The sequence below is a fragment of the Anas acuta genome, chromosome 21, assembly GCF_963932015.1.
Source record: "Anas acuta chromosome 21, bAnaAcu1.1, whole genome shotgun sequence".
Taxonomy (NCBI): Eukaryota; Metazoa; Chordata; class Aves; order Anseriformes; family Anatidae; genus Anas; species Anas acuta.
Genome location: NC_088999.1, coordinates 5,607,690 through 5,625,310, shown reverse-complemented (window position 1 = coordinate 5,625,310; position 17,621 = coordinate 5,607,690). Strand labels below are relative to the sequence as shown.

At 45.3% G+C, this 17,621-nt stretch overlaps 3 protein-coding genes across 7 annotated transcripts; 1 reads left to right on the top strand and 2 right to left on the bottom strand.

The window, feature by feature from the left end:
* Positions 1-64: 64 nt before the first annotated feature.
* On the bottom strand, positions 65-7,421 carry MEAF6 (MYST/Esa1 associated factor 6). Of its 5 annotated transcripts, none has more exons than XR_011089386.1 (8): positions 7,262-7,421; positions 6,978-7,093; positions 6,796-6,883; positions 6,372-6,417; positions 5,316-5,505; positions 2,060-2,117; positions 1,392-1,425; positions 65-917 (listed from the first exon to the last, which is right to left on the bottom strand). XR_011089386.1 is itself a non-coding variant. In XM_068658044.1 (8 exons), the coding sequence occupies exons 1-8, from the start codon at positions 7,355-7,357 to the stop codon at positions 909-911; spliced, it is 609 nt and encodes a 202-aa protein (XP_068514145.1). In that variant the 5' UTR covers positions 7,358-7,421; the 3' UTR covers positions 65-908. The 5 variants fall into 5 exon arrangements, 4 of the variants coding, with proteins under 4 accessions (XP_068514145.1, XP_068514146.1, XP_068514147.1 ...); XM_068658044.1 differs by lacking the exon at positions 2,060-2,117 and adding an exon at positions 2,221-2,250; XM_068658045.1 differs by lacking the exon at positions 2,060-2,117.
* A 2,145-nt stretch (positions 7,422-9,566) lies between these two features.
* SNIP1 (Smad nuclear interacting protein 1) lies at positions 9,567-13,372 on the bottom strand. Its single transcript, XM_068658041.1, has 4 exons — positions 12,951-13,372; positions 12,765-12,861; positions 11,825-12,414; positions 9,567-11,157 (listed from the first exon to the last, which is right to left on the bottom strand). Exons 1-4 carry the CDS (start codon positions 13,355-13,357, stop codon positions 10,893-10,895), a joined length of 1,359 nt encoding a protein of 452 aa, XP_068514142.1. The 5' UTR covers positions 13,358-13,372; the 3' UTR covers positions 9,567-10,892.
* On the top strand, positions 13,349-17,114 carry DNALI1 (dynein axonemal light intermediate chain 1). The gene is made up of 6 exons (XM_068658042.1): positions 13,349-13,479; positions 13,569-13,708; positions 13,801-13,970; positions 14,763-14,941; positions 15,218-15,382; positions 16,769-17,114. Exons 1-6 carry the CDS (start codon positions 13,399-13,401, stop codon positions 16,796-16,798), a joined length of 765 nt encoding a protein of 254 aa, XP_068514143.1. The 5' UTR covers positions 13,349-13,398; the 3' UTR covers positions 16,799-17,114.
* Positions 17,115-17,621: the final 507 nt, after the last annotated feature.

The window sequence follows — 17,621 nt, the reverse complement described above, 5'->3', positions numbered from 1 at the left end:
AAGTCCTCACAATCAGATGGAGAATAAGAAGCACTAGGAGTCAAAATTTGGACTGAACAAAACATGAGAAGAGAGACAAATGTATTTTTATTGTTTATGTACAAATGACAGAAGTTTGTATTAAAAAGAGAATCCACCCAACCTCAAAGATAGCAAAGAGCAAGTTGGCTTTGAGCTCCTGCCTTCCCTGCATCTAAAAGCAGTGTGTAAACTTTAGGGGGTGTGTAAAGTTTAGGGGATGGTGTTCAAAATAAAAGTTAGAGAAAATGGTTAGCCACCTTGTTCTCTGCTTGCGTAAGAATCAAACTGAGATGTTGCACAAAATGAATTACCTTCTTCTCTACATGGATTAAAACAAACAAACCAAAAGCCAATTTATTAGCTACACACTTTGGTTGAAAACAAAACAAAAACAACCAAAAAATTCCCCATCTACAAGCAAAACAAAACAAAACAAAACATAAACAACAACAACAAAAAAACACATGTAGCTAAGTATCAGTAACAAAAGTAGTATAAGTCTCACAACATGGATGGGACAAACTGAATCATACCCCAATTCCAGCAGAAAAGAAAATGCCTCTCCATGGTTTTACGGATGACAGGGGGGGCAGCAGCAAGATCAGCCAATTGTAGGAAGTTCCCAACTGAGCTGGAAGCACAGAATAGTCAGGAATTCAAGACTACTACTACTACACCTTTGTCTTCCTGTAAGTCAGGTGATTTAAAAATGATGCAAAGTACATGGTCCAAGACTTTCTCCCCCAATCTGAGTTCTTTAGAGTGAACCACTCCCTTCTGCATACACTTGGCCAGAGAGCCGCCATCGTGCTCATTCAGTCGACTGGCATTTTTCTTGGTGGGGATTCATGTAGACCTAAATCCCAGAAGCTTCATCACTGATGAGTCTAGTAGTCCTGCAGAGAAAGGAAAAGACGGGCACATTCAGACCTTTCTACTTCCAACTCTACTTGCAGAGCTGGGATTCTTAGTTTCCTCTCATTTCTACATACCATTAGCTGAAGGCAAAACAGAAAAGAGATTTATTTTTTCTTGTAGCTGAACATTTAAAAGAGAGAACCCTTCAAAACCTTAGTTCAAGAACGCATCAACCAAAACCAGGTGCTTTTAATGCTGCACTTCATGACAAGACAGAAGGACGCAAACCAGCTGTTTTCACAAGAGGTGCATGTGACTTAATTGTGACCTAGCTTCATAACAAGCCTGCCTGCACTTATTTACTGTTAAATCCACGAGACAACAATTACTTCATAATAAGAAAAACAACATCCTAAATTACAGCAGAAGGAGGCTTTTTATGATTAGGGATCAGTCAGCCACTCAAGTCTATGGATGAGCAATGAAAACAATGACAGAGCACTGATACTTACGGCTCTTGGCTTTTTGTTTAACTTGAGATCAATCCTGTGGTTGGAAAGATAAGAGAAATGTCCATTTCAATACATTAAACAAACACTAGAGTTCAAAGAACCAGCTACTGCATATGGCACAGGCTACAACAAAGACTATTTGGTTAATTCAATCCACATTCTCAATTCGGCTGAGCCAAATCACTGTCCCAATATTACTGGACAAAAGAGCAGCAAAGAGAGGGAGAGTGGATTCTTTATTCTTTGCCAAAATGCATATTCCGTTCCATTCAAAAAAAGAGTTAATAAAAGGTTCATAATAAAAAGTCACAGGGAAGTTACGCAGCATAAAGAAATAAGGTTAAATACGCATGCTCTATGTTAATTTGTTAGATGTGTAACTATGCCATAGGTAATTATTCAGACATAGTGGTAATGGTTATTTACTTTGAATAGAGATAGGAGTTTAAGATGACAGGAATTTCAGGAGTCAAAGGTACTGAGTTTATTACATTTTCCAGAAAGAAATATCCAAGTCTACACTAAACTCCTTAAGAAGCAAAGCCAGAAGAATCAGTTTTTAAACTAAGTTTTAAAGTTAAAAAGTTTATCTATTTAAAAATGAAACAGAGAGGTAAAGAAGAGTGAAGTTAATTTAATTTTGCTGAAGTTATTAAATAAAATGTTACCTCCATCACGCTTTTCTGTTTTTAAAAAAAACTTCCCAGCCTAACCTAATATACATACCTACAATTAAACAGATAAACTATGGGTTAGAAAGGTCTCAAAAGGCACATTGGTGTCTACACACTAACAACACAGCACAAGTACTAATTCAAGTCAAACTTACTCAAAGTCATAATCAAACATGCCAGACGGGCTGAGGGGCAGCATTTGAAAGGAAGAAAGCAATAGAAATTAATATACTAATGAATTAAATAAATTAGTTGATTAGCCACCCTAGCGAGATTACTAAAAAAAAAAAATAAAGAAAAAAATAAAGCCAGTGTTCAAATGCCATAAAGTTCTTAAGATATCTTAAACAGAATTGGGCACAAAAAGCACTCCAGATTTGGCAATCCAGAGTCCCCCTCCCCAATTGTATTTCTGGGAAAAAAGAGGTGTTAAAACAGAGGCAGAGTAGTTTTATGGAGGGAATATTATGTGCTGAAAAAGGAAACTATCAGATACTTAAGAGTGCGCGCTAGCTCACAGGCAAAGAAAAAAAAACTGGTTTGCTTGCAAAAACAAATAAATGGGTGGTCAGAAAGCAGTGGCTTTGTCTAGATTACTAAGCAAAGCAAAGCTTGTTCAGGCAGAGAGGTGGCGACAACCATAAACTTATGTGTCCAACTATGCATTCAAATGTTCTCAAAATGCACACACATCCACACATCCTCTTACACTCATTTCCTTTAGAGAACTAAAAAGATAACACGATGAATTGGCCGAATCTAATTACAGTTTGGTTACATTCCCACCCCACGTCTCAGCATTCGCCCTGACACCACAGCACAACTCTAAAAGCAGTTCTGTCCCAGAGCTAACAGCTGTATTGGTCAGAGAGGACTCATCATCAACTCATCTGTAACTTAGAAGCTTCTCAGCATCAAATTTCTACAAGGTTGCAGTATTGTTTACTCCTGAAACACTTTGTAGCCAGGAAAATTGCTCACCACAGAAAATAATCATCTTGGCCTTTTGTGGTCTGAGGGAAGAGAGGACAGCTTTAACAGAAACACTTCCATCTGATTCCCTCGTTTAACTGTTTGAAATTTAACCATCTGTTCATGGGAGTTCTGCCCAGTCTGAATCCAACTTTCCCCACTGCTCTTGATGGCAATTAAATTAGGAAAACCTAAGCTATGCAAGTGGAGTTGGTACACCTCCAGGGTGTCTGTTCCCAGCACTGTCTAATTCTTCAGGAACAGGTGAGCAGAACTCAGGTGTATGCTGGCAAATGAAAGAGCTTCTGAACAAGACCTGCCATAAAAAGGTTGGGACTGGTTTTTGTTTTGTTAAAACCTAGATATACTTGAAAATTGTTTTGTCTCTTCTGCTGGAATTTAGGGGATAGTCATTAACAGCAATCACAATTTTAACAGAGTTTGTGCTACAGACAAATCGAATTATCTTCATCATCTGTCCATGCTAAGCATTACAGAATAGTCAACTACTAATTGCAAAAACCTTTCCGTAATTTAGATGTGACTGATGTATCTCTTAGGATGATAAGAAGTGCCATACCAGATCAGACCAGGGCTCCTCATGTCCAATATTCTGTCTCCGACAGTAGCCAGTACGAGCTGCTTCAGTGGAAGGAATGCAGAAGAAACCCCAAAGCAACACAACCTTTCAGTAGGGCAGTTTCTTCCTAACTCTTGGCACTAAAGTTTGGGTTATGTAACGGAGCAAAAGAATTTATATTATTTACGGCATTTGTACTGGACCCCACTGTATCCGCAGTGGATTGGTTTGTTGTCCATGTAAGTGGTTAGCAGAATATAATCATCAAAATTTGTTTGAAATAGCAATTTTCTTATGCTGTACTTCAGTTCTACACGTTGTTTCTCTGAACTGGTTTATAAATGTAGCTTCTTGTGTTACTGCTGACCTTCTTTCCAATTATCTACAGGCAAATAAAGACCTCTGAACTGCTTTTGATTCCTACCTCATAAGGAACCAAAGAGGACTTCCAATACTTGAAGATGTTTGCCTGATTAAGACTGCTGTAGGAGGAGAATCCTGATCTAAGAATTAAAGGTATGCTAATAAGGAAAAAGTAGTTAAATGGTATTCAAGCACTATACCTACCTCCATATCTCCCAGATATTTCCCCAGCAATCCTTGGGAATCTTTACCACTTTTCTTTAAAACACTTCTCTTGCAATTCTGTGGGAAGGTCCCTCAGAGAGGGAAATCCATCCATACACAATGCGAGCAAGCTCAAGGGTAGCAACACTTTATTTTTTTTAAAACTCTTTTACTTAATTATTAAAAGCTTCTTTGCTTCTAGTAATCTTTAGGTATCAGTTCCAGCAATCATTTCCAGAGAAGTGTAGCTCTGCAGTTAGATCTCTGTCTCTTCTTTCCAAAAACATGGATTTCCACAGACTTCCCCCCTCCACGGGCACAGCACTATCGTGCTCCAGAGAAATTCTAGGGCTGTACCAAAGGGATTCTGAGGCATGATAAGAGGCAGGGTATGTTGGCCCTGGGAGAGCAGCACTATAAAGCAGTTAGATTATTTCTGATTTCTGAGCCATCAGCCTACGCTGCATCATGCCTTACAGGGCAGAACCGGTCATCTAAATTCAACCATAAAGAGTTCAGGAAATGTGTTTCGCATGAATTTCAGGCCAGTTTAATAACACTCTGAGGTTTAAAAAGGTTGAGTAAGCAACTCGTACATGTCATAATCAAAAACCCTCAGCATGGGACATGGCAACAGGAAAGGTTTGGAGTGGAAATTGTAGCAAAGATACTGAGATTGCCCACAATCCCCAAAACATTTTTTTTTTCATATTCCTCCCAAAAAAGCACTGACATTCCTATCTTCCTTAGATTTAGAGAAATCAAGCACATGAAGCCAGGAATGTAATCTTCCTCTACTGGAGGGAAAACACGTTTATTCTCCTTGACAGAGAAAAGAATTGGTAAGGCCTTGTCAAAGGCAGGGCTGTACCAGAGCTGCAATTAGTACCCTGTGCTGACTGCTCGTGTAGCTACCTCAGCATGTTCTCCTCCTTGACACAATGGGTGCAATGGGATCCTGATGAATACTACGTGGTGCACACAACTTAAAAACAAGAGGAATTACCAAAACAAATGACCCGAGCTGTTCATTACTCTAACAAGTTACTAGTTCTTTTCACATATTAAAGTCTATTCAACAACAGCTAACCGTTCACAAGGCATTCCTAGAAGGCTGCTGGTATCACTAACCTGTGTCGATTTTTGTTCTTCCGTTTTTTGTGGCTGCTATGGTGGCTCCCAGAAGTGGAGGAAGCAGCTTTCTGGGGTTTCACCCCCTGCACGGATCCATCCAGCTCTTCAGCATCTTCCTGGTTGGGCTCATTCTCCTGATTGTGAAAGTCTGGAGAAGTGTCACTCTCTGTCCCACTGCCTGGCTCCCCTAGAGTGGGACAAACACGGAAGAACCCAGTGGTTACCTCCCCACAGCTCACATCCCAGGCAGCTCCTGTGCAGCCCCGCACAGATGTCAAACATCCAGCAATAATACACAAGGCAGCAGAAGTATACTGAGCCTTAGGCCACGAGATAAATAAAAGAACCTGAAAAAACATTCTGAAGTACAACAAGCGACCTCGCCAGTGACTGAAGCATGCTAAAATTGCATCTGATTTGCTATTAATTACATAAATATATATTAAAAAAAAAAATCACACAAGTGAATGTAAGTAGCAAATATCCTCAAAACAAATAGGGGAAGAAGTATGACAATTAAAATTTCTAGTACCAAGCACTGGAAATGCAGCACTGCTTCTTTATCAGCACATAACACGTAAGTTACAGTGGCAGCAAGACTACCTCAGGAGGGAAGGCCTAAACATTGAGAGCTCACAAGTAGTTTCTGAAAGTAATTTCTCTCAGCTCCTCCTACAATCACTTGCGAGTGCCCGAAAGACACACAAACAGAAATGGATTGCTTCATTCCTTCTAGCCTTTTTCTCCAAAGAGCACCAAATCCATATAAATATATTTTATGCACAGCAAACCCTTACCAAACATACAAGTTTGCTCAGGAAATCGAGCTCAACTTTACTCCTGTTTCTCACAGTGTCTCTGTTGAATTTACTTGAATTTGAGCACTCAGGAGCTGGCCTGGGCTGACCAGCCACAGACCTCTGAAGGGGAGAGCTCCAGGGGGGCAGTGAGTGGGGCAGGGATCCAGAGAACTGAATGCAGAGCTCAGTTGTGGGGAGAAGCTTAGCTCTTTCCAATTCTGCCAGTTCAGAGAGAAATGAAGAGGTGACTTACGCTTCTCAATGAGCTGGTCTTGAACTCCAGCTAATGCACTGACCGCCTAGAAAATTGAAAGGGACGTTAATGACAGCAGTAACTCACTCTCCACTTTTCAAACACTCAAGAACCGCGGCAAATTGCCTTACAGAGAAAGAGGCATCAGGCCTTTGCTTTAAAGAACTTGCAACCAAGCACCAGCGTGGCACAGCAGAAAGGAGTTAGGAGCAAAAAGAAGATGAGAATGGCAACAACAAGTGCACAGCATGGGTGGTTGTCAGCTGTGGTTACCTTTTACTTCTCCAGGAGCTAGGAAAAGGGTTTCTGAAAGAGACTGCAAGGTGGGGATGAAGATGCTGGGGACGGGGAGGCAAAGGAAATTGTACAGCAGGGTGGTCCCACAGCAGTGACCACCACGGGACCCAGCAGGACCAACACTCACCGCCGCTGAGGTGACCGAGGACTTGCTGAAGAGCCTCTCAGCCTCCTTGAACTTGCGGTTCCTCCGGTCGTTTTTGCTGTTGGAATTCCTATAAAAAAAGAAAACCAAACTTCGTGGAGGGGGGGGGGGGGAGAGCCCGGCGGGGCGGGACAGGACAAGACAGGGACCGGTGCGGGACTCACTTCTGGTTGGTGAGGTAGCGGTCCCAGCCGCGGATGATGTTGCCGTACATCTGCGTGTCCTCCAGGTAGCTGCCCTCGAAGGCGTAGATCTGCCGCTCCAGATTTGCCAGCGTCTCCTGCCGGGCACAGCGCGGGGCATGGAGCAGGCCCCGGCCCCCCCCACCCCCCCACCGCGGCCTAGGCCCCGCCGCCCGCCTCCAGCCCCGCGGCCTAGGCCCGGCCCGGTGTCCCCCGGTTCCCCCCCTCTCAATTCCCGGCCCCGGGACCCATCCCTGCTGCCTCACCGCCAGCTCCTGCTTGCGTTTCACCAGCTCGGCGAGCTCCCGCCGGGTGTCGGGGATCTGCGGGGGGCCGCCGGCCTTGGCGTGCAGCGCGGCCATGGCGGCCTGCGGCGGGCGGGCGGTGGCGGGGACGGAGCCTGCGGTGCCCGCTTGGTGCCGCCGGGGGCAGCGCTGAGCCCGGCCGAGGCCACCGCGGATCCGCCCCGGTTCCAACTCCCGGCCCCCAGCCCCCGGTCCGCCTCCGGGGCCGGCTTCGGTCCCGGCCCCGCTGGTTCCGAAGGGGAAAAAAAAGCGAGGCCGGGTCCCCCCCCCCGGTGTGGCCCCGCCGCGGTGTCGGTCCCTGCCCCGCACCGCGGGTAATGTTTGGGTTTTAGTTTAGGTAATGATCGGGTTTTTGTTTAAAAGAGGCTTCGTGAGGGTTTGCTGCACGCAAATGTGTGGGAAGGGGGCCGGTGCTGCTGGGATGGGGCAGGGACAGGCAGGTGACAGCCCTTGACTGAGGGGTTTTCCCCTTTACTGAGGGAAAAACGATCATCACAAAGTACAGACGTCTGCACAGAGCAGCTTGAAAAGGCCTTTCGAGGAGTTCTCTCTCAAAGGTTTGGTGCCACTCAGTGGAAATGTACAATGCTCGACCCAATTCTTTGACTGCAGCAGCAGCTTGTTTGAAACCACATATGAGCATTCATCAGTAGACACAGACACATCCTGTCCACGACAAGCTGAAATCACAGAGGAAGGGCATGGAGAAAGCACAAAAGTGATCCTGAACTTTCCTCCTCAGTCCACAGAGACCCCCAGCCAGCGTGCCTGTACATCAGCTGTGTAACATCCCTCAGCAATCTTCAGCATGCAGTTGTGTGTAAACAGGCTGAGAACCCAGGTATCTTCAGAACCTAAATAAGGAAATTTTACACTGAAAATAAGGCAATAAAATATGAGACCCGGCATTCAAATGCTGCACCATTTGTAAAAGAGGGTTATTTTTGTGTTCATTGCCACTTGGTACGATGCAGCTCCTTGAATCCCATCATAAGCAGCCTGTTTTCCCCAGAATAAGGCCAATTAATAAAAACAGTACAGCAAAAATCAAGAACATGGATGTGCTACTATAACATATTCAGGTTTGTAAAGATTAATTTGCAAAATAGATGCAGTAAATTGTAGAGTATTTGGGGTTTTCACTTGTCTCTTTGCTTCCAGCCCAATGACCAAACAGGACTCGAGCCTGAAACCAGTTGAGGCCATTTCCTAGCAAGGTGTAAAAGGATCATAAGTGGCAACCCAGCAGGGTCATGTAAAAAAACCTGAACCAATCTAAAAAAGTAAAAAAATCATTTAGGCAAGACAGTATCATTGCTCTTCTGTCTCAGCTGTAAGGATTCCATCTTTGTGACTTCCTTTTGTGAAGAAATAATCCCAAGTACATCATCTCAACATCTTCTAGAAGTAGTTGAGGATACTTTGTACCAAACTTTTTTTCAGTTGGGTTCAAGCTTCTACTAAACTACATTAGTTTATTTAAATGCTCTGAAATAAGCGTGACTTGATGGGCTGGTTTGCCCTTTCGTGCTACTGATATCCCTGGCTTAAACCACAGCTGTTTCCTAGCGTGAGCCTGTCTGCATCCAAGGGCAAGCAGCCCGGACACGGCACTAAGCTACCTGCTGCACACTCAGCTCAGAAAGGTCTGAGCAAAGAAAAGCGCTACAAACCCTTACCGTCCTCCAGCCTCACAGCATCTGAAGCGCACAAATCATGCAAACTTTTCTTTTTAAAACTTCATGTTCTTAATATGGAAATGAATGCTTTGATAGCATGGTACAAAAGACACACAGGTACCAGATCGCAATTGCTGTGGGTGCTGCAGGGTCAGATCAGAGGTGCAGGGGAAGTGGCAGTCGTTGGTAGTGTGCAGCCTGACAGAGCAAACACACACATCGTGATTCTTCAGGGTATTGACACCTTGGTTCTCCAGTGTATTGACACAGGACCCATAACCGAGGCAGCTGCAACCTTACCAGTCCTGAGGTAACATGGCACCATCTATTCAGTCCTGCTTTTACTTAAATCTAATGCTTAAATTAAAAAAAAATAATAAAATAAATGTATGAGTGACAGTGGAATGATATTTGTTAATTCTACACTTTACAGCTGCTGAACCACTTTGTTGAACGTCACAGCTGCGATGATTTATACCTTCAGCATCTCTCTTAGTTTTCCAGTCTTGTCAAAAAATATAATGCACCTATTTCAAAGAATATAAAGGAGAAGAGGGACACTAGAAAAATCTTATAACTAAAAGGAATTAGGGCTAAATTTACAAATTCTTTATTTAAAAACCCCTGGAGTATATATAAAGGAGACCCTCCTAGTCAAAACTCATTCTGCCTACTGCTTGAAAACCTACACCAATGCCCCATATTTACACCATCAATGTTCTAGCCTGTGTATACAGTGTGCAGCCCCTGCATACACCAAGTATATACACAGCACGTAGGGATAGCATGTGAGACCACAGAACAAACATCCAGGCAAATTAGTAAAACAGTGTGAAAACATTACATTTCTTACATCATAAAGCAAACCATGGGAAGTAGACATCCAAAATATCCAAGATGCAAGTACTTGCAATAAGTAGAATCGGTTCTTCTCTTCCTAAAGTATTGTTTTCATTTACAGGGGGGAAGAAGAATATTTTAAACAAATGGCGGTTTAACTTTTTATATAAAAAAAACTTAAATAGTGCAAACTGGTTGAAACGTGCCACCACGTGACAGGTACTATATGTAATACAAACTAAACCAAGAAGTTCCTCACAGGGCAGTGGTGCTGTCCGAGATAAAGGCCCTACCTTTAGAACTAGATACTCAACACCCAGTAACGGTTTCAGCATCCTTTGCTGCAACACATGCTGGGCATGTACTGACTTGTGCCTCAGCCCTCCCAAATCAAGTTATCGTAACCTAAAATTTTAGGAAGCGCTTCCTTTAGTTTCCATTTACCTGATAATTTCCAGGTAGTAGTCTGGTAAAATGCCCACGGCTGAAAGTTATCATAATGCAGTCTAACTACCCAAAACATACAGATACAAGGGGAGCTTTGCAACACTTCTGCCTTTTTAGTAGGAAGGCTGGTAAATTGTCCTGTCTAGAACTAACCTGGCAAGAAATTTGGCAAACTCTACCAAACAAGACATGTTACAAAGTGTATCGGGTCACCTTCTAACTAAGATCTTAGTTAAGTAGCATTGTCAAATGGTTATGACGAAACAGGTAATAAAAATAGTTTTAAATACGCTGTGTTTGACATCATTTTCTAAAAGAGGAGAGTCTTTCAGCGTTCGCTGAGTATTTCCAGCATCACAACATTCACATCCAGGTGCTCTTTTTGCTTGTCAGGGGGAAAAAAAAAAAGGAAACACAAAGCTGGATTTCCTGATATGCAAAACTATCAAAGATGAATAATCAGCAAAGTCCCCCAAAATAAAGCATGACAACTGATCAGCAACAGAAGGACTTTAAGGCAATAAGAGGCATCAGTGCTTTGATGCTCCCATGTTTACATCCCAATGTATGATCTCTTGAAAAAGTTTCTCTCCCCTGCTCCCACCCCCCAGTTTCCTCCTCATCTGTTAACTGTCAGACTCTTCCTCCTTCTCCTCCTCCTCATCATCGTCCTTTGTGTTGGCCTCAGATTTGTCTGAAGATTCATGGAGGAGAACGTACTCCCTGCTGCTGAACCCGAACTTCAGCACATCCTTTTCTTTCAGTTCATAGTAACGCTGAGGCTCGATCCGCTGGTTGTTGAGGAACGTGCCGTTGCCAGAGCCGAGGTCGATGATGTACGGCCTGACCCTCCGGCCGATCGTTCCGTCAGCACGAGTGTACTCCACAAGCCTGGCGAGACAAAAAACACCATTTCTATCAAAGCAGAGAAACAGAAAATCCCCTACTCCACACGCAGATGGATTTTGGAGCACATCAGCCCCAGTGCAGTTCAGCATCAACTGTATTTCAGAGATCTGAGCAAGTAAAATGTGAGAAATGAGAGACGGGGTGAGAACTGGAAAATCCCTGAAACATTCCGACAGGCATCACCTCCCGTAACTCACTGTGATCTAACGCAGTAATTCCTAACACACAACAGATGGCTCTTCCTTAAGAGAGCAACTCTGTCTTCTGAAGCACGCAACCCCTGCTGCTTCAAAAGGAGCTCAGCAGTCTTTGTTGTGAAAACCCAAACGCAAACCTCTCCTTGAAACGCTTTTACTGCCAATTACACCTGCTACTTATTCCAGCTCGGATGTACGCGCAGTTCTGTGCTTAACCCTGCTGGGTTATTTGTCTTAGTAAAAGGCTGCTTGTGGTTAAATGAGAGGAATCGCAAATATTTTGATTACTGCTAGGATGACATGCAGCAGTCATAAAATAAAAGAAACAATTTACAATAAACACACACTTATAAACCATGCGTAACTACTTTTTTTTTTCCCCCATTTATTTTATTTTTCACAAATTACTAAATAACCCCGTTCCACCAGCAGGCAGGCAGAGGAATACTCACCGGTACTGGAACACAGCGTGCTGCTTTGAGCAGGAGGGGTGGTCGATGGGGATATCTGCAATCCTGCGGTGCCTGCCCAGCAGGTAAGCGCTCTGCCTGTGGATGTACATGACTGGGAGGAACTCGTCATTTTTAAAAGGGTAGAGGCGCCACCGCTTCTTCGGGATCCGAGCCTCGGGGGGCTCGCTGTACTTGATCACAACCCCTCGGAAGGTGTTGGTGTCCTCCAGAAGGGCCCCAGACAGTTCAAAGCTTGGTTTTTCTTTCTTTACAGCAGCTTTGTCTTTTGGTTTGTTATCAGACTGCCCGAGTTCTGGATTCTGGTCAACGCTGCTCCCTTCGTTGTTTTGCCGGTGCTCTCGCCTTCTCTCGTTATAAAACTCTCTCTCTGCTTGCTGCTCACGTATGTTCTGAGCATCCCTCTCTCGCTCGTGGCCTCGACCTCCAGGCCTTTCACTGGGATTTTTCCTTCTGTCTGCGTGATCTCTGTGTCTATCTCTGTCACCGCTTCTGTCTCGCCTGTGCTCCTGCTCTGATGGGTATTTCTGCTTTCGCTCCTCATTTCCTCTACGAGGATGTTCGTCTCGCTCCTGTAGGGAAGGAGCACTTAGGGTGAGGTATTAGAATTAGATCAAAGACGCAGCAAATCTACTTTGGCAAAAGTGACCAAGGCTGGGCTCACAAGCAGACAGGAACACTGAACTACTTACAGCAACACTCGAAGCGCAGAGCAGTGAGACGTTACCCTATGAGACTCTTTTTATTCTCAAGGCATTTTACAAGGATTTGAGGAAGAAAACTGCCGGACCTGAAGCCAGTTTCCGGACCTCCCCCAGCCGAGCCTCTCGGAAGCCGCAGGAGGAGCCCGGCAGGCCGAACCGAGCCGCGGACAGCGCCCAGCACCGTGCCCGCCCGTTAATCCGTTAACGCCTCCATTTACCTGCTTCACCTTCACCGCGCCGTGGTGCGGGCTGCGGCTCCGCCTGCCGCGCGGGGACCTGCTCCGGCGGCCGGCCCGGCTCCGCCGCTTGGGCGACCTTTAAGGCAAGGAGAGAAGGAGCCGTGAGAGGCAAGAACCGGGCCGGGCACAGCGCCGGGCCCGCAGCCACCGGCCGGGCCTGCCTACCTGCTGCTGCCCCCGCGGCCTCCCCGCCGCTCATCGGCCGGCGGCGACTGGCTGCCCCCCCGCGCCGAGCGGGACGCGGAGCGCCGCGGGCTGCGCTTCTCGGCCTTCACCGTCACCTCCCCGCCGCGCCGCCGCTGCTCGGCCCGGTGCTGCCGCTCCGGCCGCCGCCGCTGCTCCGCCGCCTCCTCCATGGCGCCGCCGCCGGCCGCCACCGCCGGAAGTGAGCTCCGCTTCCGGCCCTGCCCCGGAGGACTTCCGCCGGGGCGTCCGGTAGCTCCGCGCGGCGCATGCGCCTTAGGGAGACGCACGGGGCGGGATCTCCATAGCAACAACGCAGCCTCCAGGGCGGTGGCGCTGTCTCCATAGCAACAGCGCCGCTCCCCCCATAGCAACAGCGCCGTTTCCATAGCAACAAGGGCGCCTCTGCCACAGCGAGCAGGGCGCCGCCATGATCCCGCCGCCGGACTCGCTGCTGCGCTACGAGCCGCCGATGCTGGTCAGCCGCCGCAGCGAGAAGCGCTCCCCGGAGGTGAGCGGGGCCCGGGGGCACGGCTGAGGCCTGATGGAGCTGCCCGAGGCCCGGCCCGGCCCCACAGCGCTCTGTGTCCCCCCGCACAGGCCCGCCCGCTGAAGGGGACCCCGCAGACGCCGCCGCAGCCCGGCCCCGTCCCGCAGCCCCGGCCCCGTCCCGCCGCTTCCGCGGCCGCCGCCGAGGGCAGGCAGCCCCAGGAGCTGCTGAACGCCATCCTGCCGCCGCGGTGAGACCGGGGGGGAAGCCGCCGAGATGGCCCCGCTGGGCCTCCCGGCGGTCCCCATCCATCCCCCGCCTTCCCGCTGCTTTTGGGTGCAGGGAGTGGGAGGAGGACAAGCAGCTGTGGGTGCAGCAGGTGTCCAGCGTGCCCAGCACCCGCCTGGACGTCGTGCAACTCCAGGAGCAGCTGGACCTGAGGCTGCAGCAGCGGCAGGCGCGGGAGACCGGCATCTGCCCCGTGCGCAGGGAGCTCTACTCGCAGTGCTTCGGTCAGTACCGGCAGGCACAAAAACACCGCTCCTCTCCCTCTGCCTCAGTCCCTGTCTGCCCCACTGCTGCTCTTGCCAGGTTTCACACAGCCTTGAACCCCACAAGAGGGGATACCAGGCCGTGGTTGCCTTTCCCTGCCCCCCAGCAGTGCTCTGCAGCTGACTGTGTGACTCTTACACTCCCAGCCCATGCTGGGAGCTCTTATAGATGTAGCATTTTAAGTGTCCCATTATTCACAAAGCTGCCACAAAAATGACTTGTTTTAACACTAATCTTATGTATATGTAAAATATGCAAAGAGGCTTAATATTGCTTTAGTTGTTCATAACCCCACTTGTTAATTTAAACTAACCTAAAACACAGCTTTACTCTTTAATACTCTAATATCCTCTGCAAAACTCTTGAATACTTTTACTTCTCTGATGACCTGGAACTGATCTTCCAAATGCCGGATGAGCAGAATTCTTCTGGAGGCTCTTGCCTCTTCTGACAATTGCATAAAATCATTACAAGTATTAAGGGTTTTGCTATTATGATTTCCCTGGGACAGAAATGTGTTACCAGAGTTTCTATACACCACACTGCTTCATGTCAATGGATTTGTTTGATTGCACTTCATGCTGTAGCTGTAAAGTAACAAAATCAAAATTATGACCGTCTCCCATAAACCAATGTTGCTCTTGTGGTGCAAAGAATAGGTAAAAACCAAGAACTTCTGGACCCTGTGCATCTCCAGCATTCCCAGATAAATGCCAGGAAGTTATTCAGTAATTTGTACCTTTTCTTTAAAGATGAATTAATCCGTGAAATTACAATTAACTGTGCGGAGCGAGGACTACTGCTGCTTCGAGTCAGGGATGAAATCCAAATGACAATTGCTGCTTACCAGACGCTGTATGAGAGCAGCACCGCATTTGGCATGCGGAAGGCACTGCAAGCCGAGCAAGGCAAACATGACATGGAAAAAAGAGTAAGTTGGTCTGTTAAACCAATAATAGTTTTCTGCGTGTGATAATGGCATGAGAATATTATTTTTATATAAAAACCAATTATTTCTACTTCCACTGGGTGGCAGTAAAGATCATCAAAATATTTGTCTTGCTGCTTCCCTAAGGCTTAATTGCATTTCATAAGCTATTATACCTGTAGCATTTTAATGACTGTACAACATAGCGTAAAGTTGAGAAATCAAATTAAAATTGACTGTTAACAAACAAAACTTGAGAGATCTGTATTATTTTATAAGATTGCAGAGCTAGAAGAGGAAAAGCGGGAGCTGGAAAGACAGGTGAACGAAGAGAAAGCGAAATGTGAGGCTATTGAAAAACGTGAAAACGAAAGGCGCCAGATAGAGGAAAAGAAACACACTGAAGAGGTTCAGTTCCTGAAGCGAACAAATCAACAGCTGAAGGTTAGTAAAGAAACACAACTCTAAATAGCGATGGTAAACTTTGGCATTTTTAGTTAGGAAGACGTAAAACAAACTTTCTCCTTCCCGTTTATAGTAGTTACATTTATGATGCACTTGTATTAATGTCCCACTGTCTTTAAATTCTTGATGAAATGGGAAGATTGCAAGGATTTATTGTACTTGAGCCTTCTTAATGGAACTCTTTAGCAGCAGAGTTGAATTGTGCTGGCAGCGCCATCACATTTTCTTGGAACTTCCTATCTCCATCTAAAATAGAAGCTATAGACAATGCAAACCAAAACCTAGGGAGGGCAAGCCTGTCTTACTGGCTGGATTTCTAGGCCCCTAAATGTCTGTTACGTCACATTTGAAGTGTAGCTACTATATTGTAGGTAAAAGCACTCTTCTATTCACTTGTTGCTTGCTAACATGCTCTCATGGAAAACGCTGAAGCAATTTGTCCCATGGGGATTTGACTGGATCACTGAAATTGTTTTGGATCTGACAGGAGTGATTTTGTGCATGCTACTTTAATGAAAAGAGGTTCTGTTAATTACTTTGTGTTTGGCAGGAATCGTAAACAACTGTAACTGTTTCTGGCTAGAGCTAAAATACTTCCTTTACACCCAGCTGCTTTCCTTATCTCCACTATCCCCAGTTTTCCTTTCTAAACCATTAACATCCTCAGGCCATCTTGAAGTATTTTAGGGCACGGAATAGAGTAACTGTTAGAGCAAATGTGTGCTGCCACCGGACCCATGTTTCTTCCTTTAAGTACAAGTATTTGAACAGCTGTGTATATACCACTGTTGTAGTTTATTTTTATGGCAGCTTTAGGAAGAGGACAAGCTAGGAGTCCTGGAAGCTTCACACATTACACGCTCCCTAAGCACGGGTAGCACTCTGATCAATCTCTTTAACTGGGCGTCAAGTTGTCTCAGTAACTGAAAAACTTGCTGTTCCCAGCTACTTTTGTCCCAGAGTCAGTTTGTGTTCCAAACCCTAGAGAGCCAAATATTTAATTTAGCTAACATAGTCCAGCCTGAAATCAGAGAATTCAGACCACTGTTTCAACAGCTTTTATTTAATTTCCTCTTCAATGCTTTACATTATAAAATGAGCCTTTCATTGTATGGAACCAAGGCCAGCTCTTTTCTTCTCAGAATGCAAAAAGTGTGTATGCCAAGAATGAAAAGCTAATTTATAAAACATGTAGTAAGGAATGGAATAGCTAGGGAAAAACCCTGGCCTGTTTCTCTTGAAGTATTGCAGCATCCCTCAGCTCCTCGCTTTGAATATCTAACAGACAATTTATCACTTTTCATCAACGCGGGTTTATTTTTTAGATTGAATTTAATTTGACTTACTGTCTTATTTGTTTTTCAGGCTCAACTTGAAAGCATCATTTCAAAGTAGATTTTAGTTTGGTGTCCTCCATGCAGCGCTCAAAAGAGCTGTCAGAGCAAGAAGTTTGCAATTAGCGACAAAGATCTGTCTTCAAAAAACAATACTAAATTTTCACTTACCGGTAACTGAAAGCAGTGTAATTGCATTATTTGTCCCTTTTTCTCTTCAAGGAGTTGAAATTCAAAAGCTTCACTAGTTACTGTGCCCTCTTTCAGTACCATCTCAGCATGTAGCTCCTTGAATAGTGAACATGCCTGGGACTCACTTGTTGGTAATATGCTAATGACCTTCAAAGCAATAAACTAATAAATGCTTTTACAAACAAGCATCTCTGTAATGTTATTACTCTGAAAATGTTGCAGAAAACTTTGAAATCCTATATGACGTGTCTACAACTAATGTGTCACATTCATTATTAATCAATTTTCAGATACCTCCTGGACAGAAGTGGTTTGGCAGATATTTCCCCAAGTATGTGTAATTTGGTGTCCATCAAAATCCCTTTTCAAAAGTGGTGTAACCTAGGATGAACAATACCCAAGCTCTCCAAATCTTATTTCTGATGAACAAAGAGGTGTGAGGCCGTTCTAAGGACCACTACTCTGTGACAGCAAACGAAAACTTGAGTTGAGGTACCTGTACAACTCATTGATTACATATAGCAAGCTGACATAGGAAAAACCTCACTGTAGTCCTTTGAACAGCTCTGTAACAGCTATCTTCCAGAAAAGGAAAATCTGAAGAACATTTCAGGATGTGTTTTGCAAATGCAATGTTTACTGGCCTTAGATGGTGATGTGGAAATACCACCATCTCCAGTTGCATAAAGAAC

What these genes read in the sequence shown, in the direction of transcription:
- DNALI1 (XM_068658042.1), top strand. Translation starts at nt 13,399, where the DNA reads ATGATCCCGCCGCCGGACTCGCTGCTGCGCTACGAGCCGCCGATGCTG. An exon ending in AACATGACATGGAAAAAAGA is followed by an intron (nt 14,942 to 15,217) that starts GTAAGTTGGTCT and finishes TTATTTTATAAG; the next exon opens with ATTGCAGAGCTAGAAGAGGA. An exon ending in GAACAAATCAACAGCTGAAG is followed by an intron (nt 15,383 to 16,768) that starts GTTAGTAAAGAA and finishes TTTGTTTTTCAG; the next exon opens with GCTCAACTTGAAAGCATCAT.
- SNIP1 (XM_068658041.1), bottom strand. Translation starts at nt 13,357, where the DNA reads ATGGAAACGGCGCTGTTGCTATGGGGGGAGCGGCGCTGTTGCTATGGA. An exon ending in GGCCGCGGGGGCAGCAGCAG is followed by an intron (nt 12,862 to 12,950) that starts GTAGGCAGGCCC and finishes CTTGCCTTAAAG; the next exon opens with GTCGCCCAAGCGGCGGAGCC. An exon ending in CACGCTGTGTTCCAGTACCG is followed by an intron (nt 11,158 to 11,824) that starts GTGAGTATTCCT and finishes TTGTCTCGCCAG; the next exon opens with GCTTGTGGAGTACACTCGTG.
- MEAF6 (XM_068658044.1), bottom strand. Translation starts at nt 7,357, where the DNA reads ATGGCCGCGCTGCACGCCAAGGCCGGCGGCCCCCCGCAGATCCCCGAC. An exon ending in AACGCAAGCAGGAGCTGGCG is followed by an intron (nt 7,094 to 7,261) that starts GTGAGGCAGCAG and finishes TGTGCCCGGCAG; the next exon opens with GAGACGCTGGCAAATCTGGA. An exon ending in CGCTACCTCACCAACCAGAA is followed by an intron (nt 6,884 to 6,977) that starts GTGAGTCCCGCA and finishes CTTTTTTTATAG; the next exon opens with GAATTCCAACAGCAAAAACG.